The sequence below is a fragment of the Paralichthys olivaceus genome, chromosome 23 (genome assembly GCF_024713975.1).
Source record: "Paralichthys olivaceus isolate ysfri-2021 chromosome 23, ASM2471397v2, whole genome shotgun sequence".
NCBI lineage: Eukaryota > Metazoa > Chordata > Actinopteri > Pleuronectiformes > Paralichthyidae > Paralichthys > Paralichthys olivaceus.
In genome coordinates, this window is record NC_091115.1 from 2,351,286 (window position 1) to 2,374,556 (window position 23,271).

General features: G+C 46.2%; 1 protein-coding gene across 36 annotated transcripts in view; it reads left to right on the plus strand.

Moving 5' to 3' along the window:
• celf2 (cugbp, Elav-like family member 2) overlaps nucleotides 1-23,271 on the plus strand; it is a 174,599-nt gene that overhangs the window by 59,287 nt on the left and 92,041 nt on the right. For 3 of the 36 annotated variants that reach the window (XM_069519748.1, XM_069519749.1, XM_069519757.1), the window contains exon 1: nucleotides 9,786-10,223. The exons of 12 other annotated variants lie outside the window; for them this stretch is intronic. In XM_069519748.1, the coding sequence (XP_069375849.1) occupies nucleotides 9,892-10,223 (332 nt within the window). In that variant the 5' untranslated portion in view covers nucleotides 9,786-9,891. Of the gene's footprint in view, nucleotides 1-9,766; nucleotides 10,224-23,271 lie in introns of those variants that run through there. 21 more of the 36 variants (XM_069519754.1, XM_069519746.1, XM_069519759.1 and 18 more) reach the window with 14 other exon arrangements.

Below are 23,271 nucleotides of genomic sequence, written 5' to 3' on the forward strand. Positions count from 1 at the left end.
TTCCTGAGAACACAGATTTTTAAATCTTCCTACTGCACATGAGCAGATTCACCAATATCTGCAGCACTGGTGCATTAATAGTCATTAACGTTTGTGTACTTGTGCGTTTTCTCTTTTTGTCGTACAAGATGCAACGCTGGCAGGACACTGTGTTTTTGTACCGTCGTTGAAAACAAAAATGCTAACTCTTCCACTAAGTTTGGTATAAAAGAGGTGTTTTTGAAAAAAGAAGAATCTGGTGATGGTTCAAGTATGAATGAATGGAAAGGTGATGAGATGGAGAAATGTCAGCTCACGTTCTGTAAGAATAATAAGATGAGAGAGAGGAAGAGGAGGAGGAGGAGGATGAAGAGCAGGAAAGGGAGATTCCCAACTGTTCTCTCTCTCTCAACCCTTTTCTTCTCCATCCGTACTGTATCGCATCCGTCTGAAAATTAATCTTTTTTCTTTTTAAGTTCCCATTACTGATAAATTCTAGAGCGATACCCCACCAGCCACAATTTGTCTGCTCTCCCCTCCTGTTGCATAAAAGATTGAGACAAGCGTCTGCCGCGCACCCGATCATGAAAAACAGTCATGCTGAGGTCGACTTGTTTTGCAACAAGTCAACATATTTCATTGATGTTTGCAGGTAGTAATTTATTGCACCATAATTTACTGACTGAATTGGTGAATGCTTCATTGGGTGACAAATGAAATTGCTTTTGAGGCATGCACTTCATTTGCAATTTCCCGATGAAAAATATGACTTTGAACGGTTTCTGCATCAAGCGCTTGCTCCGAGCGAGAAACACGGGGGGAATTTTCCAGAGGTTTATCTGGCGTGCTGGACGCAGACTGACGGTGGCTGAGTTCAGGTGGCAACAGGAGTAAATTGTTAACACTTAACCCGCAGAAGTGGACTTTGGTTTTTTGCATGATTCTGTTTAAATCTAAAATAAAACCCATAATAGTTCGAACATTCGTTCTTTTTGCAGCAGAAAGCAAAGGGCCTCCGTCATTCTGTTCATTATGTGCGGCACCAGAGAGCGGCGGGACAGGAGCGAAGAAAAACATCCACACAGCTCAAATAACTTGAGGGGTGTTGAGAATGATTTTGTTCATGTTTCTATGTTTAGAAAAAGGTTTTAAAAAATATGAACAATATGTTTTGTGTGTTTTGGTGGAAGAACAGGTCAGATTTTATAAATGCTTTTAAAAGACTCACAGAAATGATGCTCGTTTAATCTTGAATCCGTCCCTGAACTTTACGAATCTGCAGCGCTCAGAGAATTCTCTCAAAGTTGAGGCTTCACAGACGCTGCCTCACTTCCAGTTCAGTGTCCAGAACCAGAAATGTGTCATTTGTCTGTCTCTCTACTTACAGACGGGGGGGGGGGCAGGGAGGAAGGAGTGTGTAAGAGGAACTTTAGACTTCCTCTATATCAGTGTTCTCCTCCTTTCTCCTCCCGTCCTTCCTCGGGTGTGCTGGCAGTTAAACCAGGCGTCCCCCTCCCTCTCACCCCGCACTGTGTGCCTATCTAATGGTGTGGAGGATATTAGTCTCATATTAGAGATATGACCGTTGGTTTAGAGTCACTGCGTCTCCTTCTCATTTCCCCAGATGGGTCAGGGCAATGGGCGTTTAAACGGCCTCTCTCCCCTCCTCCTCCTCCTCCTCCCCCGCCAGTCCTCCCCCCGGCCTTCTTGAATCTGCTAAACCAGCCGTCGCGGCCCCGGCGAAGGCAGCGCACCTTGTCTCCGCTACAACGATTTAATCTGCCGAGCACCTTTTCAATCAAAGAGTGTCAGGCAGGGCCGCTCCCGACACGACTCTAATACAATGCATGGACACACACGTACAGGAAGCGAGGGTGGGCGGGCAAAAAGGCGAATGCTTGCACACACGTGCACCACGCGAGATCGATACCCGCAATCATACAGGCGAAAATGGACGCGGGTTTATCGGCCCCTGATTCACACCCTGCTATCATCACCTTCACACAACCACACAATCAGGGTGGGGGGGTGTGGTACTTTGAGGGGTGAGGGTGCATATATGTGACAGAAGAGGGAGGGGACGGAGGCCGGGAGCTTGCAGGTACATGAAATGTGTGAATATGTGCGTGAAATGAATTGAAATGGGTGTGAAAGTGCATCTATTTGTGGATGTGTATACGCCTCGCTTTGTGTTTGTGTGTTCGGAAGTGGCTTCTTTCCAATGTGTGTGTGTGTGTTGCATGCGCGGTGTTGTGTTCCTCCATTTTTCTGAGAGTGTGTGTGTGTGAGAGTTTGTGCACTAACAGTACATCTGTGTGTGTGTGTGTGTGTGTGTGTGTGTGTGTGCATGTGTGTGCGCCGGTTGTTATCAGAATGACACCATCCTGCTCTCTCTCTCCTGCAGCCCCAGAGGATCAGTGGAGCTGCACCAGTTTCAAATGAAAATAAATGAGAGGCAGTGACCGCTACTGCCTGGGTCCCACTTTAATGAGGAAAAGGAGCAGAGAGGGAGGGAGGGAGGAGAGGGAGGACAGAGACAGGGAAGGGGGGGGGGATTGGAAAGTGAAGGAGAGATTGGTCGGAGTTGGCGACTGAGAGAGAGAGGGAGAGACGAATGGAGATGGGGGCGGTGGGGTGGGGTTGGTGATGAATGGAGGGCCCCTCTCTGTCACCGATGCGATGGCCAATTACAGTTGGAGCTCGCTCCGATGCACCGCAGGTGGAGCGGACAGGTTTTTGAGTGGCCAGAGAATATCCCTCCATCCTCCATTTGCATCGAGAGGAGAAACGAGTGCACGGTGTACAACTTACACCGGCTTTGGGGGGGGGGGGGGGGGGGGGGGGGTTTACTGTGAAATTCAATAGAAATACATTTAACGTCCACACCGCCGCAGGTCTGCACGAGTGTTTACAGTATCCAGCTGAGAGCCTGTGTCTCCAAATGCTGCAGAGTTTTTCATGTTGAGGATGATGGTTGTACATGTTCGCAGCCTGTTTTCTGATCAGTAATGTGATTTAAAACTTTTCCAATTATTTTCCACGGCTTTATGGCTTAACTACAGCGATCAGCCACAACAATAAAACCGGTTAATGGTTTTAATGTTGTCTCTGCTCCATTAAGGATTTTTCTTCTTCTACCTCTCGGGCTAATTAAACTCGAGAGAGTAATGAAACATTGCTGTCTGCGGCCGGTCCCCACCTTGTGCACATATTTAAAAATCAGGTTGAGGGGTATTAGCTCGCTCACTAGCATCCCTGGTTGTCTGGCTAACAGTATGGAGAGTGACAGCAAGAGCTGAATGTGCTTCACTCTCGCTTGGGGCATAAACACTTTTTGCTGACACGGGTCAAATAACCTCAAAATCCTCAGTGTGATGTCGTAAAACAGGATGGAGTCCGTCAGCTCTGCTGCATCGTTGCAGGAGTCGACATCAAACTCCAGTTAAAACCCCCTGAAACAGCATCTCAGAGCTTACATGTGCAATACTAATGACTTTTACACTTCAATACTTGATTATTCACATACACTGAACGTTCCAACAGCTCAATTACATCATCTTTTAGTTAATTACACTTTAAAAACCCATTAAATCCTCTAAATAAAACACACGTTGTCATTGTTGTGACATTTAAAGAGACCTGGTTTTTGCAGGAGACAGAAGATTTGTGATAGTTTATTTAGCTGCTGTCAACAGAAAACGTGTCAAACATTCCCAATTTTCAAATGTTTACGCTCGTTACATATTTTCTGCGCATCAGTGGCCTCGTACGGCAGCAGGAGGTAGCTGTTTGAAATTTGAATATGCCGGCGCTAAGTTGTGACAGCTTGCTGCCGTTTACGAGACGGTTTGAACCTTTTTTTTTGTCTGTGCTCGGCGAGAGGGATTAGCGGCGATGGCGGTTTACTGTCTGCAAAAGCTTCATTTGGGCGAAGACCAGATTTATTCCAGGTGCTTTTAAAAGCTTCAAAATCAAAACCTGACGCTCTTTGTGATCATTTCTGTGCCCTGAGCAGAGGGTCAGATTCATAACTGTAGTTTTAGATAAAAGCGATGATGTGAGCTCCAAATATTTTTGGTCCATGGTTTAAAAAGTTATTTTAAAGCTGCGCCTCTACTCTCACTTCTCCATAGGGATGAGAAATCCTGACACAGCTTGATTAGATCCACAGGATGAATCCAAACAAACCCAAGCATTCGAGCCTAAACCAGAGCAGAACCATCTCGAGGAGAGTCGGGAGATATACGAGGTTTTTCCCCCTGACAGCGGCGATATGTTTCTACTTCAGTGCGGCCGAGCGTTGTCCAGTCCAGTCGGGCAGAGACCATTAAAACTCACAGACAGCAGCAACAGTAGAGCCGCGAGGCCTCTTCAGGGGCAGAGGACATCAAGTGTGTGTGTGGTTGTGTGCGTGTGTGTGTGTGTGAGAGACGGACGCACTTTAGGTTATGTCAAGACCACCGGTGCGGACATTAGCGTGTGAGGATCAGCGAGCAGGTCAGGAGGTATTTGCTCGACGGTGTGGGACTTGATCGCAATGTCCTGTGTACGTCTACATGTACATGCGTGTATTCAGGTCACATGGATATGATTGATTTTCTTTTACCCTCTGAGGCAGGAAACATCCTGGACAGGTCGCTGGTCCATCGCAGGGCCGATGTATAGACAAACACGCTCACACCCTGGAGGCAACTGAGAGTTTCCAAGTAAAACGTCAACATACATGCATCGTAAAAGTTTTTATATATATCAACAAACACTGATACCAATAAATCTCATATCGTCCGTTTTGAATGGTTAAATCGGTCGTGCCCCGGCAGCGATTCTATTCCTGACATGATGACAATAGACCTGATGCATCGCAGCGCACACTGTGTCTGAGTTTGTGTGCAAAACAGGTCAGTGAGCATTTGGAGGCTGCAGCCCCACAGGTAGAGCTGGGCTCCATGTTAACTGGAACACGGTGTCCTAACCAGAGTCCAGCACGGACCAATAACAACCCCGACGGAGAGGGAGGGAGAGATGGAGTGAAGGACGGCGGAGAGGGAGCCGGACGGACGAAAGCATGAAAATGGAGGAATGAAATTTGAAGATTGAAGAGGGGGTGGGGGGTGATGGAGAGAGTGTGGCGGAGCGTGCTCCCACTCCTCTGTTGTTTGGTTTTTGGACTTAACAGAATACAAAAGTAGAAGAAGAGAGACGATACTTTATCAGGACACTTCTGCCATTATTTAGTTTAGGATGTGATTCATATGCAAACACACACACACACACACACACACTGTATAAGTATATATATTTTTATATGTATACATGCACAGATCAAACCGGATTCTTTCCTGTCTGTTCGCTCTGGTTTCAGGCTCCTCACATGTCCACTTATGCTCAAACGCAGCTGCTTGCTTTTCTGAATTATTCATCAGCTCCTTATCAAATATTCACGTGTGAAAAGCCGGTGCCATTAGCTACCCACAATCCTCTCTGGGCGAGATGCAGGCAGGAAGCACAGATAGTTTACAGTGTCTGATAGTGTCGTAGGATTTTTTATTTTCCGTAATTCCCTCTGTAAGACCAGATATTTCTGGTCCCGTCTTTGTCTCTTTCTTTTTCCTCACCCCACCCTGTCTCCTCCTCCTCCTCCTCCTCCTCCTTCTCCTCCTCCGCCCTCCCCACTCCTTTTCTAAGTGATCGATTTGTATTGTTCGGGCAGCTGAGGCCCCCCAGCCCGAGGTGAGAGAGATGAAGGCGGAGAATAGATAGAAATAACTAGAGAGGGTAGAGACGAGAAAGACAAAAGTAGCAGAGCAAGCGAGGGCAGGGGCAGACCTTGCCATGAGGGGGATCCGGCAGAACACGGGGCCCTCGGGTGAAGCGATGGAGAGATAGGAGACGTGATGGGTGAGGGTGGGAGACGAGCACAACAACAGCAACCACAGGGAGAAAATAAGGTGCAACACCATATATGAAATGTTCACGGGGTCTGATCACTGGCCCTGAGTCAAATACAGGCTCAAGGACGCATTTCTCATGGTCCCAAGGAAGTGGACGCAGCTGTAAAATATCAAGGGTCACTTACTAAATTATTTCCCCTGTGGTATTTCTGCACAGAGAATGTTATTGCACTTACCTCACCACACCACCGTGGTCTCTGTTTGGTTTGGAGATGGCAAAACATAGAGTGTTGACAAAGATGGACGACGTGTCTCCACTTCCTCCGGCTGTCCAGAAATGAAGCCAAAATGTTGTGTTGGATATGAACGCTGCCATCTTGTGGCAATGATGTCATTTGGAGCCAGGGTTGCGGTATCGAAGCTGTCGCATTTGTTGCAATAACAAAAATTAATTTAAACCGATTTTACTGGGGGGGGGGGGGGAATTTGCAGTTTGATTGTTCACGTCTCATTTGCTGACATGAAAGTGGTGGGATTTATGACCTATTCTGCAGACGGACACCAGGGGGCGATTGAGACAATTTGGCTTCAGTTTTCGAGGGCTGTCAAGTTCGTACGTCCTATAATCGTCAACACAGAACGACTTAAACGTCCAGTGTGTAAGATTTAGGTGAAAGGGATCTATCGGCAGAAATTGAATGTTTCTGTTTATATTTAAGTACTTTCTATTTAAATACTTTATCAGGAGTGGGTCCTTTGTCTCTCTTTTTTGGACAAACTAAACACCTTTTGAGTTTTTACAGTGAGATATTGAACTGGTGACACTAATTGTGCGTCCCCACCGGGGGCTGCTTGCACTTTTGGAAACTGTCATGTCGTCCAAAAGTTGTCAGGGAAGCAGATTCCAAGGTTTGAGGAGAATTAGCAGACGTATCATTATTTCTCCTGCCAGATATTTTTACACTGAAATGCAGGTTAATCGTTACTGTGAAAGATTTTAACCAGAACCCGACGTCCGTTCTCTGCTGCTGCTCGTGCAGAAGCTTTAGAAATGTCGTGATGGAAGATCCTTTTTTGTTTTTTTATGTTTTTCTAATCTGGGAGTCTCATTACCTCTCGTCTTATTATTCGATGAGGTACATCCTGCAATTTATCACATTGATGAGCAGCGTTTAAATCATTCGTAAATCAATTGATGGCTCGATTGACCAAAATTAATCAAGAGTTCTGATGATCTGAAAATCATTTAAGCCATTTAACGAGAAGGAAAATGTTGCTTCAGCCTCTCAGATGTGAGGATTTGGATTCTGGTCTTTTGGAGTTTGGACCCTTGATTGGACAAAGTCATCGGTTCATCAACGTCTCGACCCACCGTTAACTCTCTGTCTCTATCTTGCCATGATTGCATTGCTTTATCTTTACTTTGCAAAGATCTCGTATCTTGAAGCTGCGTGACGATTATCTCGGGCTCCATCCTTTTCCAGATGTCAACAAATATACACTCCCCTGTTGTCAGGGTCGTGCATGTTCGATGAGTGCCTCAAGGTCCAGGGACAAAACACGAGGCTTCATTCATAAATTAAATGCTCCAGCATCATTGTATGGAGGGCAGGAGGTCAGGATTCACTCTCACCGCTAGTTATCTGAAGCCAGTCGCTCAGGGTCGTGCTGTTATAGACATAAGAGGAACATACACATGCAATTTCTTTCTATGCCGTCCGTCATCACCCATGTTATCCAGTTTCTGATTATGTATTGATTTGGTTTTCATTATAATGTGGGACATGGCTGAGTTCTAGCCTTCAGCCTTTCTTCTGTATAACTGTAAGTTGACTATCTGTGGATTGGACATTTGATAGGACGGAATCACAGCTCAATCCACAGTTGACACCCTTTGCTGTTTGGGTTTGGGCACAACCAGGTTTGATTCCTTAAATTGCAGCTTGGAAGTTATCTACACCTGAAATAAGCAACGGACAGAATTTCCTTCACCTCCATTGTATTTGATTTATCAACCAAACTATGTGGATTCCTTGAGCTATTTATAGTAAATCAGCATCAAATGTGCAGAGGAACGTTCTTTTGTCGCCACTTTGTGTGTTGCTGTTGTCAGTTTGTAAAAAGTGTTGGATTTGGGTTATGAACTGTCATCTGCAACAACAGCTCTGAGCGTCAAGTCAGGCCTGAACATGAAAGCCTGTGACTGAAACGCAGCCGAGTGTGATGCAGCAGTTGGTTATATAATGTCCTCTACAACCCCTGTTCGGTGGAGGTTCAAGTGCGGTGAAACACGCTGCGTCGTCCCCGCTCCTGGGACGCCGCGAGCCCCGAGGCGCCGATGTAGGATCGGCCTTTCCCATCCATACTCTGACCCCGGTCCTTGCAAGTAAACATGCAAGTCGACCCCTGAGCAGAGCCGCGGGCCAAGTCCCACCCACGGCATACACTTGCCCCGCTGTATGTGTGCATACTGAGCACTCTTTTTTTTTTTTCCCATTGACCCAGATACTCATATTCTTCCCCCAGAGAGCTGCATCTCTCCGTCTAAGAGAGGCTCATTATTTTACTGGAGTGCCTCCCCTCTTTTCTCCGATGGAGGAGGGAGGAAATGGGGCAACCTGGTAGACGTGCTGCACAGGGGTGCATTCAAGTCCACTTGGGTTCCACAGGGAGGCTCACTGCATCCGCACAATTAACGCAGCGTTAAACAGAGTCAGCTATTTTGCAAATTATGGGTTGGTTCATTATTACAAGCCTATCCCCATGCGTAATTGCACCTCTCCAAATTTGGCCAACTCATTTGATTGCAAATCACATAACTGGCCATGTTTTTATTAGGTTACCACTCTGAAGCGTGTGTGATTGTGTTCAGGTAGTTGTTATTGCATCGTATTTATTCATTGTATCAGTGAGTCAATTATACTTTGAATTTTGTCAGAGAAGATGCAGTAATCTGATAATTTGGTGTGGTACCAGAACGGTTTATATGAGTTTGAGTAATAGATCCATGTTTTTAAAAGGATTATTAGATGTTGAAAAGCTGCTGTCTTTACTACGCTGAGTATTTAGCAGAATTACGTGATATTCGGGTAACGAAGTAATCTTCCACGGTCGGGAGCTCGCTAGTGTGGACGAGGCTCTTGCCCTTTCAGCTCTGTTTTGTTTGGTTGTTTGTTTTCCTTGTTCTCTGCATTGACGTCATTGGCGTGTTGATACGAATGAGGAAATTTGAAATTTGTCATTTTTACAAGTCAGGAATATTTTTGTTAAAACAACTCTGGCATCGGCTCAGAACACGACAGAGCAAATCACCCATGACTTCATCTCGTTGCGCCTCGATTACCTTCTTCTACTTGGATTAACTCCTTATTTCCTTGTTTAAGCGACTCTGCAATTTCGCGAATTGCCGGTTCAGAACGCAGAAGTAAGAGAGCACATCAGCCCCAATCTGGTCCAATCACATTAGCTTCCTGTGTGCCTGTGACTTCAGTTCAAGATTCTCCTGATCACATAAGGAGAAACAGTTGTCGTTGAACTTTTGGTTGTCCGGTGGATCGATCAGCATCTTGATTTTCATAAATGAGATTAGATTTCCACTGGTTTAACAAGGAGCCTGATAAAGAAAGATAACGTTTAAACTACCCTGACTCTGATAGTTCAACACATCCAGTCTTTCAGGGACGTTTCTGGAATGAGGAGGCTGATTGTGACCATCTTGTATCCAGTTGGTGCCCAACATGCAAATGTAAAAAAACATCCACTCTCCGGTTTAAATAAGCCTCTGTGTTCTTAAAGCTGTGCAATGGTTGGAGACAGGCAGAGACACGAGACACGTCCATGACTGAGGAGGAGACCTAATAGTTAAAGATCAGCTGCAGCGCGGCGCGCCACGCCTCCCCTCCCCGGCGCGGCACCTGGTTCTCAGTCCGTCAGTTGCGCTGTTGCAGAGCGGATTTTCAGACAGGACCCGGCGGAAGAGAAGCAGGGAGGGAGAGGGAGAGGAGAATGTGACAACTGCTGGATGCGGACTGAGTGTGAGCGGCTGGATTCACTGCCTTCGGGGAGGCCTCGGCTCCTGCACCTGTCCCTCTCCGTCTCCGCGTCCAGGCGCAGTTTGGGCGAGAGCGACGCTTTATTCATCAGGCAGGACGCACGGCACAGCGGCGGAGGCGCGCACACTCACACACACACACACTCCACAGACACACTACACACACTGCACACACTCCACAGACACACACACTGCACACACACACAGGGCAGGCAGGCAGGCAACATGACTTCATCCTACAATCTGGATTTTCTGCCCGATATGATGGTGGAGAGCCGCCTGCTTGTTCCCGGAGACAGAATGTGAGTTATCCGTCTTCTCCTCCCTCCCTCCCTCCCTCCCCCGCATGTGATTTCTGCGTTTTCTCCCATTTTTTCCCCCCCTCTCTTGTCACTGTCCTGAAAAGCATCTGCTTGTCCGATGTTGGAAACGTTGCTGAGCCGTTGGATGTGCGTCTGGAATCGGGGTCAGAACGAACGCTGCAGCCGGCGTGACCGTGCGCCTGTGCGTGATGGTGCGGTGCTGTTGTAGTTGTGTCTTGTTTCTTATTAATATCCTTGGATGAATTGTTCGGGGATGGCAGGAGCACCCGGGGCTGTTCCCGGCTATAGACAGGATGGTGATGAATGATCGCCATTATGGGGAATTAACACCGCCGCCGTGAATAAACCTCGTCTTTACGAAGCTCTATTATCTGCTGCATGTCGTCAAAACGCTGCTACGCGTCAACTCTTGGAGCATTTGGCTTCATGTGGAGGTGGAGTTGCCGCCCAGTGTCTCTCTGTCTCTCCGGGCTGGAGGCGGTGGGTTCGGGACCGTGCAGCCGAGCAGGAGCGCACCACGCTGGGACACATTTGGAGCACAGAGCCGGTCTCGTCCTCTGTGCTGCTTCAGTCACATGAGACTGATTCAACTCCACCAGAGGCGTTTCTTCTTGTCGTTGCGTGTCATTCTTCACACTTTGGACACTTGAGGAAGCAGATTCTGCACAAAATAAAATAAAAACCACCACGAATAGAAAGGAGGAGAAGCACAGGGGCTTATTTTTGAGAACATACAAGAATGCATGGATGACTCGTATCCCGTGCGTTTCAATTGGATTTGCTGTAATTCAGTTAAACTCCAGAGCAGGGACAAAGGGAGGTTTTCATCCCCACATCATGGTCATGCGTTTTGTTTTTTTTTCCTCCTCCACAGTGCATGTCCCACTTACGTCTCCTCAGCTCACAGCGCCTGGTTGCTGATGGATCATGCTTCCCTTTTCTCCCAGCAGAGAAAATAGAAAGTGTGTCTGTGGTTCCTCCTGTCAGCCTCTTACGGAGGTCTTAATTTCTCATTGTGCTCCACGGTAAATGTTTGCATGCTGCACTCAACTTCTGGTGACTCATGATGTGAAAAGCAAACGAAGTGAAGTGTGTCTGTGTGTGTGTGTGTTTAATAGACCCTTGCAGGATAATTCAGGATAATGTACAAAGCAGATAACTTATGAAATCACTCAGCAGCTGCAGGTGAACATTGTTCCACAGTGAATCCATCGGTTTCGCTGTAAACTCGCTGCTCGAATATAAAATGCCATAAAGTATATATAGAGAAATATAAAAAGCTTTATGAGCCGATAGTAATTATTTATAAGAGCATTTGTGAATAGGAGCTGTAAACCCTGCCCTTATGGCTTAAAGCTAACTACAATTCACTTTATATCAAAAAATGATGTTAATATTGCATGATTCACCAGAGAAATATTATAATATACTGTACCAGAGAAGCATAATGCAATTACATATGGAATAATTCCAGAAATGTCCATCTGTGTTTGGCTCCTTTATCTCAAGAACCACTCATCTTATCATCTGCAAAGGGTCGAAGAAGCACAGCGTTGAAATTGGTGCAATTTGCACTCGTGATTCTAAATAATAAAAACTTGACTTGATATAGTGGCTTTCGAGAGGACGCTTTAGGTGTGTCGGTTTAAACTTTGAATAAATACAACCAGCGCTCTCTGTAGCATCAGAGGTTGGGACTCATTGGATTGAAGCCAAATCTGAGAACGGGTCCACAGAATTGGGCCGCAACCCTCTGAGCGACCACGGTGATGATTCTGAGACTCAGTAAATCCAGAGTACTCGTTTGATTTATTCATCGTGGCCTGAAAATGACATGAAACGCGTTAAACCTCTGGTCACATGTCAATATTTTTGAAAGGAAAAACATAAACTCTGTGATTTTTCATAATCCTGTTCCTGCGCCGTGGCGTGCACTTTACCCTCGGGGAGCCTCCCTCCATAGACTCTCTATCTAGTCTGTTACCCATGATGCTGCAGTGATGAGACGGCTTTCTCATTAATCAGTGTCATCAGCTCTGACGGCGCAGGCCCCCTCTCGTACAACCAGCGGGGGTGGACGAGGAAGCCATCAGACTTGCAGCCGCCCTTCTCTCTCTTTCCCTCTGATGTCTCTTGCATCACCAGTCGAGGGTCTAACAGCCCCGGAGTGAAGGAAATATGAATAATGTGTCCCAGGCACTAGACAGGCCCGTCCATGCCCTCTTACCCAGCCGCTGAAGAGGCGGACAGGCTGAACCAGGTAGCGTTTATGGAGATGACACTTTGTATTTACGTGAACACGCCTCTCGGGCCCCGGCTGTTTAGCTCACAATCGCTGCTTTTGGAGATTTCTCCTGGTTTTGCTTTTCTCGTCATAGAGAAACTCTTTCCCAGCGTAAATCCACACGCTGTCTCGCTAACTCTCTGCTACATGTTATAGCTCTCAAATTATCTTTCTTCTCAGTGTGTGTGTGTGTGTGTGTGTGTGTTTGGGTCTGAAATTGGCCGCGCTCCCTTTCCAGGCTTTGTGGCTTTGTGGCAGCGACTCCCCCAGTGACGCTGACGGCCCCTGACAACATCAGACTTGACAAATATTAGCTGAAATCATATGAGAACTGAGTGGAACTAACAGCCTAATCTCTCCCCATCCACTCCCATCAAGGCTGGAAACATGAAACAGGAGCAAAGTGAGGGAATCAGGAAAAATGGTGCAGGACCTCCGGCCTTTACTTTCCACTCCGAGTCCGACTCTGTAGCCGAGACGAGGGTCTGTCTCTGGGAAACGTGTGACCCCCCCCTCACCTCCTCGGACTTCGTGTTTGTCGAGTCCCCATCTGGTGCAAAGCTATAAGGACCTTCAGGGTCTATCACACTCCTGTGCAGCATTTAGTAATGATCCAACTCTGCAGAGAAAATCTGAGAAAACAAGAACACAAGGTTGCTGTCTTTAACAAGTACACTGTGTGTGTGTGTGGGGGGGGGGGAAACGTGACTCACAATGATGCTTGAAAAGGCAACATTCCTGCTAAGTGTGTACACAACCCACCGCCCACACAGACAACCCCTCGCTCGGCTCAGAGGGGGGAAATGTATATCTCAGTGATTCTCTTCATGACCGGCCCACCCACTCATCCCTTCACTTCCCCTTCCTGACCCCCTCCTGAGCCTGAGAGGACACAGATCACGAAGCCAACAGCTGAAAGGTCCTGTGACGGACAACATAGGCTCCTCGTGTGAAATGTATATCAGTGTGTTGAGATGGGGGGGGGGGGGGGGGGGGGCTGTCTCCCTCGAATGAGCCTGGGAAAGATTTTTTTCATTTGTATTTCTACTTCAACTTATGTCCAAAACAATTCTCAGAGAAAAGACGTGTGCATGGTTTTCTTCCTGCGCTCCTGAAACCTGTAAAAGTCATTTAGAATTGGTTGCATTACTTTTTTTTATTGTCCATGCAGAGGACAGTGTTGTGTGTTGATCACTGGAATTTCAGCTCTGCAACAAAAAACATCGAATTGGAAGAATATCTCCAAACAACGTGATTCACAATGAACCCTGGTCAAACAAAACAAGCCGTCAACTTCATTTCCAAAAACATTTCTGGCTGCAGAGGTTTTATTTCCCACGTGTTTGACTATTCTCACGCCAGACTTTGTTCCAAGGCTGCAGATTAGACCCCTCAACATTGACCAATCACATCTCTTCCACTTTGTTGATTCTGTATTGATCAGTTTCTGACTGAGCAACAAGAACCTGCGTCGTAAATCATCACACAGAGGGTAGATTATATGTTTTGGGGAATTCTTTTGGGGGCTGAGGTCAATGTTAGGGAGGAAAAGAATCTGATACTGAAGTACTGGCTGAAAAAAATATTTTACATGATTCCTATTGTGTCGTTGTTATTATCAAACCCTGACGAGATTGATGCTTGATATTTTAAAGTTTAAGCATAAACTTTAGTATGAATACGTATTAATTAAAAGGAAACACAATTATAACCAAATATACGATAATTGAGCAATTAATAATTGTTCCTTTTAAAATACCATTTTTCATATCAGCAAACATGAACACTGATACCGATGTGTCTCTGGTCAGCTCGGAGACTAATCACAGAGAGAGTCGATGTGAGCGGACCGGGCGAGGGAAGGTTTGAAAGAGGGAGGAGGAGTGATGACAGTGTAAGATTCTCTGGATGGATTTGAATTTTGTCCTGTGGAGATCAAGAGAAAATAAGCGGGGGGGGAGGAATGGGGAGAAGAAGAAGAACCTCTGTTGTTTCTCTTTTGACTGTTTTTATTCATACCGCAGTTGTTTATGCAGGAAACACGCACAGTTGGTGCGATATAGAACCTGATGGAGTCGTCTTCATGCATCAGCAGCTGCAACATTGGTTTGTGCCGTCTTCTCTCAATGTATGTACTGTGTGTGTGTGTGTGTGTGTGTGTGTGTGTTGTCATAATGATGAATGTCTTTGCTCTGCTGGGGCTCAGGAGCAGTTGTCTGTGGCTGACACCGCCCTGTGTAGGTGGTGATGTATCGCAACCGTGTGTGTGTCTGAGGTCTCTGGGTGGAGGCGTGGCCGCGTGCGAGCAGGTGTGTGTGTGTACGGACACACGATGGGGTCAAATAGCTTCTCTAAACGTCATAATTACCACGGAGAGGTGTGGACCTGTTGGGTCGTTTTGCTTCTAGTGTCTTCGTGTGTGTGTCCATGAATCAACAGGCATCTGATGGAGCGTCTGTCCTGAAAGTTAAAGCAACACTTTTCCTGAGCCAGCTCTTCGTATTCTTCATATTTCAAAAGGTCCCGGGCTGAATAGTGGAGATATTCGCCTTTGATTCTGATAAATGAAGCTTTCTCTATCATTCGCTTTAAAATGACTTTTCCTGTTGCAGTCCCAGATAAGGAAAAGAAAGAAAAGCATAGTTGTGACCAACTGCAGAAGCTCCAGATAGTCTGTCGTGATACGTAGATGAACACATTCTGTTTGACGGCAGGCTAGATCGCATATTGACGAAAAATCAGAACGAGGTGTCCCTCCAGTTTCAGCCCTTCACTCAAACCCTGTCGGCAGCTTCGCACACAAACGTTTCACTTCACACTCAGCTTAAAGCACAGTCAGAAAATAAGCCCATCATAGAACCGACACTTGTGTTGTCGTCGAGGTGTTTGTTGCAGTGAGATGCTGCAGGTGTGTTCACTGCACGTCTTCCATCCGCGTAACTCGGAGTGAATCGAACGCCTGATGATCTGCTCGTCAGCGCTGTTGCATTCAAGGCCTGCAAAACTTTCGTTTTTTTTTTTTCCCCAGCGCCTCCCTCGCCGCTCCTCATTTGTCCTTCTCATCTTCATATTATTTGACTGATGAATTGATTTGACTCGTCCAGAACGATGAGGTGGGCGTAACTTTCTCTGTTTACCTCCCTTGGTTCTTGTTTCCGCTCTGTGTTGTGTTAGTCTGCAGCTCATTGGTTTGTTTATGCAAGTACAGAGACACAAACACACACACACACACACACACACACACTCTACCTTATGAATTGAGTTCTGCAAAGTGAGTGTTTCCTTGTGCGATTGTCTGTGTGAGACAGTGTTGTGTGTTGTGTGTTGTGTGTGTGAGTCTTCTGTTTTCCGAGAGGATTATTTCAACACTTGGCCTTGAAACGAATGAAGCATGCACATGCTTTCAGTGCTACACACACACACACACACATTGCCACCCACGTAAATACACAGAATACACACCCCGTCTCACACACACACACATACACACACATACTCGCAGGCAAACACAAACACAGTCCCCTCGTTGTTCACATCGTGTCCCTGGGCTGTGGTGATGGGCAGGAAAATAACTGAATCCTAAGAGACTAAGAGAACACAATGATGATCTCTTCCCTCTCTCACTTTATGCATATCTCTCCTCTGCACCACCCTCTCTTCTTCCTCTCTTCCTCTCATCGTCGCTGTGCAGTAGCATTACTCTGCCTTGCCAGAGGGAGAGCTTACCTCATGCATGTCTCTTCTAACCCCCCTCTTCTTCTTCTTCTCCCCCACCCCCCCAACCCTTTGCTTTATTTCTCTTTGGCCTGTATCTTCCTCTCTTTTTCTCTGCACTCCCACTCTCTCCCTCCTTCTCCATTCAGCCGTGCTAAATGCTTTACCTCTGTCAGCCCCCGAGTCTGAGAGGAGCTCATTATTGTGGAGAAGGAGAGAAATTTGGGATTAGGGGCAACATTCATGGACTGATGCTGATGATGTTCGGCTAAAAGAGCCATCAGAGTTACAGAGAGGCGGAGACTTACCTGCGTTAGTTGGAAGTATTACCCACAAATCATCGGGGTGGAATGTTTTACTGGTGATTATTAATTCTGTGTTTTTACTTTTATTTCCCTAATAGGAGCTTTTTTCAAACAGTTTATTTCCAAAACCAATAATTCGGCACATCCTTTGTCTCGATGTCAAGGGTCTGCAGAGATTATTTTCAAAATATCCTGCACACAACTATTATCACTGCGTCGTCGTGTTGTACAAACCAAGGGCAACGCCATGAATGCTTTTAAGGACAGCCTTTGAAAGTGTGAACCCTCGTCTCCGTTCGTACAATTCATGGCGTCCAGACGACAAAATGCACCAAGTGAGATTCTTTGCGAGAACAACAAACAAAATCCCACAAGACGATTTTCAGCACTTGATGCTCCACCTGTTGAATGGTGCTCTGCCATCCAGTTTAGAGAACACATCCATGCCACTGAGTTTATATTAGCATGTTGGAATTCTACACATGAAACGTAACTTGAAGAAACAGTTTCTGGGTTGGGCATCTTAAAGTACATAAACACAAGTACAGAATTTATTTGAGTCTTGAGCACACATCCTCGTTCCTCGTATTCAACCTTTATCATCTCCTCAAATACAGGATGCACACACTTGACTTCAGTTTGCAGTTGTCGGGCTGGCTAGCTTGTGTTACCGCATGACAGGTTCGGTGACATTAGCGTGCAAGGAAACTTCATGGCTATGATCACATGGCAGTCAAAGGTCACAGAAAGGTCGGCACCACCTGCTCTCAGTGAGCCGAGCAGCTCCGGGAGTCGCCTACTGATCGCACCCTGGGTTTTTTAACTGCAGCCACTCTTGCAGCTGCTTTTGCTTTTTAAGGAGATCATCCTCCGTGTCTTTATTATTTGATTGTGATTCGCTTCCTGCTGCTAATTGGTTATTTATATTGTTTCACTTGTCAAACACACAGCGTGACCAGTACTGCGTCGTTGTTTTTTTAGTTTTCAACCAGGTGGCTCTCATTTCTGTGTCTGCTCGTGCTTGTGCTAACGATCAACTTCAGCCTCTGTTCATTCAGAATCATATCTGTGGATCATATCACTTCCTGCTCACGACAGGATGTTTGTCAGGAAAGACGAAGCACAAACTGGAAATTAAGAGCAAATGTGATGGTTGTGGTGACAGATGGGATCGTTGTTGTGTGTGGTTTAATGAGATGATGGCAAAAAATGAAGAATGATGCATGACGTCTTTAAACTTTTCTTTAAACGCCAGCAAAAGGAGTTGTGGGGTTAATTTAAAGTGTTTTAAATATGTGGTTTGTGTAGGCGCTGCAAAACACACACATGAGCACACACACGCCAACACACACATCCACAGACAGTTGCAGAGCTGTCAGGTCTAACCTTGAATAGTGCAGAGAATGAATTGTAATGCAAAGAGGAGGGCGAGGGGAGGGGGGGGGGGCCCCACAAACAGGGTGTCAGAGAGCTTCTGCTCGTCTCTGCCCGACCTCCCTCTTTCTTCCCTGCAGAGTCCAACTCAGCACAATCTCTCTGTTACAGGTTTTTTCAATTTTTGTCTCTCTCTCTCTCTCTCTCTCTCTCTGACCAGACCACAATAGTTACCTTTCCATTTTCTCTCCTCTCACCAAACGCATCCCTGGAGCTTTAGAGCAAAATACAGTTGTGGGAGATTAGTGCATCGGTCAAATAGAACTGACACAGATTCAAGACTCATTCATACGTCCTCAGTGATTCTTGTCTCGTGTGCCAACACAGATAAAAGGTCATTTAAATAAAATTAGATGTGAAGCCGCACCAGTTGAATGCATGAATGCAAACTGAGCCTGTGTCCGCCTGGTCTCCTGGTATTTGGTCGGTGTCGGGCTGCTGGAAAAAGAATCATGTGATCTCTGCAGCGGAGTTAATACGTCACTTCATGTGTTGTGCTTGCGTGAGAGGAAAACTCTGAGTAAACTCCGCAGCCAATTCCCCGGATTTTACCCAAAGGTCACGTCTGAAAACGGCTTAAGATAGAGTCAATGAAAAGTTGAGGCTTCCATCTCTGCACAGTGTTTCTGATGTGCTCACAATCCTCACACATCGCGCACAACTTAGGCAACCAGACAAGTCGGCACTCTGGGTTCTTTCCTGGCGTGAAGTATTTTAACGCTGGCTCCAGCCCATAATTGGCTTTCACATTCAGATGCTTTTTGCAGCTGCTGGCGTGGGGTCAGTTTACTTGGAGAATCAGCTCCAGTCTGCAGCACTCTGCCCAGCTGTGGGCCTGTGTTGGCCAATAAGATCCGTTCAAATCCATCTAAATCATCGCACCTAAACTTTCACATCATCATTCATCACAAGACTTGCAAAGCAGGTGTGCCTGATTTAACACAAGCTTGTTTCACGCCTGCGAAGCTGAAAAGTGTTTGCATGAAAGCAAAGTTTCAAATGGATGATGCTGAGGTGCTGGAGTGGACTGAAGCCATCTGCCGAGAGTGGGAACACATGCATGTCTCTTAAAACATAAGAAAACCTGCATACTCGAAAGGTTACGTTCTGCGTTATTGTACCTTAATGCACAGGTGAAGACAAGTGAGCAAAAATAATGTGCTCTCCTGACAAATATCATCAGATTGGGATCTTCGGGGCAAACTCTTTGTCGATTTGAGCTCCGTGACATGAAAACATTTGCAGTAGGGCCTCCAGTTGGCACCGAGCCGGCGGTAAACTCCCTGGGAGTGATAGATGTGTGTGTTCCAGATAGCAAAGTGATCGATGGGAGTATTGTTGGGAGGGGCGTTCGGAGTCGCTATTATTGTGTTTCGGAAAGCTAGGGGGAGACGGGGCGGGAGGGGGTGTGCAGAGGAGAGCTTGACGGGTTTATTGAGAAGCGTGATCTAGTGCACCGCCCCGGGACTCTTAGATGTAGTTAGAGAGGGCAGGAAAAGAACGAGGGCTGGAGTGGAAAGAAATGGGGAAGTAGCGGTGACAGGGAATGGATGGAGGTAGTGGAAGTGTGCACCAGAGGAGAGAGAGAGGAAATAGAGGCAGGAAGTGAGGACGGTGCAGAGGTGGGAATAAATGCGTAGGTTATCTGTTGATGTTTATCTGCGCTGTCCTGAGGGCTCGTGCAGTCATAACAGTGATCTAATCGGCACTTCTGGAGAGTGCACGCACACACACACTCACTCTCACCGCCACCAATCATCCATTTAAACTGTCATCTATCTGCCCTTCATCGAATCCATCCATTCAGCCCACATTTCCACTTTTTAATTTACCCCTCCACCCCCACCACTTTATACCACACAATCCCCTCCATCCTTCAGTCCGTGCTTCCACTCTCACATCCTGCTGAAATCCAATTGGCCTCATCTCCCTCCCCTCTCCTCTTCACCCTCCTCCTCCTCCTCCTCCCCCCCATTTACCTTCTGCCGCCGAAGGTTTCAGTGGATTTTTCTAAAGGCAGAAAGCGATTCAGAGATTTTCCGACTAAAGCTTGTGATATTTTGTGAAGATATTCAAGGATCTTTAAATTTGCCAAAACTTGTGCAGGTTACAGGTGGATGCTTTTGAGGGTTTGAGCGACGTTCCTCTGTATTTGAGAATAAAGGACTAGATGGTGAACGTTTGAAGGTCTTCTGCACAAATTAACATACCAACTACTAGTAGATGTTAGCGAGTGTTAGCGGCCGAAAAAAGGATGATAGGGACATGATTTCAGTATCATTACACTTCGGGTTTACTTTGGTCAAGAGATTGTTTCATCAACATTGCAATTCATTTTCTAATTTCAAATAAAAAGTGACATCCTGCTCAGTGCATCTTTTCTTTTACTGTATGCATCGGCTTGGTTTCGTCCACTGAAGCCTCACTGCGCCGTGTTAGCCGCCGCCACTTTAACTGCAGGCATGCCTTGCATATTAACTGTCATGTAAGATGCTGAGCTGGTATCACACAGACACATGTGTGGACCCTATATGCCTGGTGTGTGCCACGTGACAGGTGATGGAGGGGAGTGAGTGGGACAGTAAAGAGTGTGTGTGTGGGTGTAGAGGAGATTCTGCATGTAATGACACCAGTGCTGCTGCCGGGGGGGGGGGGAATTATGGAGGTGTGAGGGGCAGAGAGAGAGCATTAGAAAAGGTTGTTGCTTTTAAACATTAGCCTCTCGCCTCGCTTGCTTCCACCCCAGGGAGCTTGCGCTTCCAATGTTCCGATGCTGGTACGAGTAAACAGTCATAATATTTCACTGGAGCAAGCAGAAACCGAAGCTGTCTCCTCTATTTACCTCTTTTCACTCTCATAAATTGAGGAGTAGCATGGCTAAACTGCGCTGGAGGACCGAGTTTAGCAATTTGCGGTTTCTCTTTGTGAAAGCGTTGCCGTGTGAGCGAGTGTCTGCTGTCTGTATGCGTCTGGGCAGTCTGACGCCCCGGGTGTATTGGCATAGGTGAGCATATCAGCCGCTTCACACAATGCAGCATTTGATTGAGGTCAGAGTATTGCCGAGCGACAACGGCCCCGAAAAGTCCCTTTTCAAAGAAGTGCGAACACGGGGGCGATACTCTTCCCTCAAACACCCCCACTTAGGTGAGGGCACTGTAATTTGCCACTGAGAAGCAGAAACATGAAGTGTCTTTTCAGCCATTGATTCTTGTTGGCCCGTGTCGTCTCAATGGCAAGAGGGAACGAGAGGAGGAAAAAAGACGAGGGAAGCGATTCCCGAGGATGAAACACAAACATCTGGCGCATTGTACGACTTAAGCTTCCCTTGCATTTATGCATGTGTGCACTGAGCATGCCTGCGAGTGTAGCTGCTCATCCAAGCATGCACGCATGTACGTATGTAAGAGAGTCTTTCTATATTCTGTAATAACCGGCCACAAGGCAACGGATATGAGCGTAGCCTCTCAACCCTGATGGGGAGTGATGGAAGGGAGTGATGGAAGGGAGTGAAGGAAGGGAGTGAAGGGATACTGGGCCCAGCATCGCTCATTTCTTCAAGCTGCTGATCAAACAGGCTTCTGGAAGAGGTGGAAAACTGGAAAGACATTAACAGAAGCGGGAAAGAACCTTAAAGGAGCGCACTGGCAATCTCGACTATTTGGATCATTTCCTCCACCACAGATCTATTTTACAATGTCCCAGACCATTTCCCACCCGGGATGCCGAGTGTGTGTGTGTGTGTGTGTGTGTGTGTGTGTGTGATCTCGCTCCGCGTTCGGATGTGGTTGTGATCAAGGCCCCCCTTAAGTCGGCCTAATTTGTATAATTGAAAACAGTCATCTGATGTGTGGTTCAAAGGTAGCGCAGACAGCGGCGGTGCTAAGATGTCCCCCAGCGATACATGAATTAGCACCTTAGCTAGTTCAGTTCAGGGCCAAAGCTGCGGAGCCCGGCCACTTCAAATGTATTATTTAGTTCTTCAAATAAAGATGATCACAAGCACCAAACTGTTTGTATTTGGCTGGGGAGACATTTTTTATTAACCTACTATGAGAACGGAGTTGGGGTTTTTTTTCCGATTCGCTGTCAGGTGGTTGTTTTTATTTATTTTTAGCTTAAATTGAAGTATTTCCTGCTCAGAAAGTTCTGTAACTGTTGGACTTCGGAGACCTTTTAAAAACATATTGAATGAAATGAAAAATACACAGCAATCAAACTGTGCCATTTTATGTTCCCCCTGACATCGTGAAGGTGTATTTTAAAAGTACAGTTTTCAACCTGGCTGCGGCAAAAAAAAACAAAAAAACTTTCAAATATCTCATTTTAGAACAAAAGTCTTCTCTTTTTTTTTCTGTGCCAGACAGACAGAATGATTTAAACCCAACTTATCCAGCTACTTGCTCCCAGTTATCAAAGCTGCCGCCTGATAAGAGCGTCAAACCTATTTTTCAACCAAACCCAGGGACATCATTTTTGTTTCACATATTATTGCTCTGGTTTGATGGAGTAATCTGTCGGGGGAGCCGCTGATATGGAGGCAGCAACACGGTCGCTGAGTGACTGAGCAAAGCGCTAAACGCTGCCAGGGTGGAGGGTTTGATCCCCTCCCCCCAGGACCACCCAGACTACAGTCTGTACCCGATGTACCCGATGTTTCCTGCACTGCAACAGCAGGTACAGCTGAGGTGGTGAAGGCATTTCACATTTATTCTGCTTATTCAATGGGAACGTTGATGGTTCAGACAGGAAACTTTGAAAGGAGCTCATTAATACGGCGCTTTACTTTTTCTTTACCCTTCTTGTGTTTTTTTTCAAAAGAACGTGTTTCCTTTTCATCCTGGATGTTTTTTTATCGGTTTATTATCATTTATTTAGGTGGAAATAATATTTTGTGCCAATATTTGTGGGAGTAACTACAAATTAGATTCAGTTTGTTGGGGCTATTGAGGATTCTGGGCTCAGTGTATATGCTCCTTATGCTTTTTGATAATTTGGTCAGACCTTTACTTCAAACTTGTAAAAGCTCCAAACTAATAAAATATTTGAAAATTAAGAGCCTAAAAGTTCATTTCAACACAAGAACCAAGACAGAGCCTGTAGATCTGGTAGTGAACCACCTAAAGGCCCTCACCCTGTTCGCTGGTATCAGTGGTATGTAGTCCCAAAATCATTTTCAATTAAATTTAAAACACGGTGCACCTGGAGCTTTGAGGGGTCCCTCGGTTCCTCGGGCGGATCCCAGCTTCGCCTGCTCGGTAATCCAGCCTCGGTTATTATTGCGTGAGTGAAA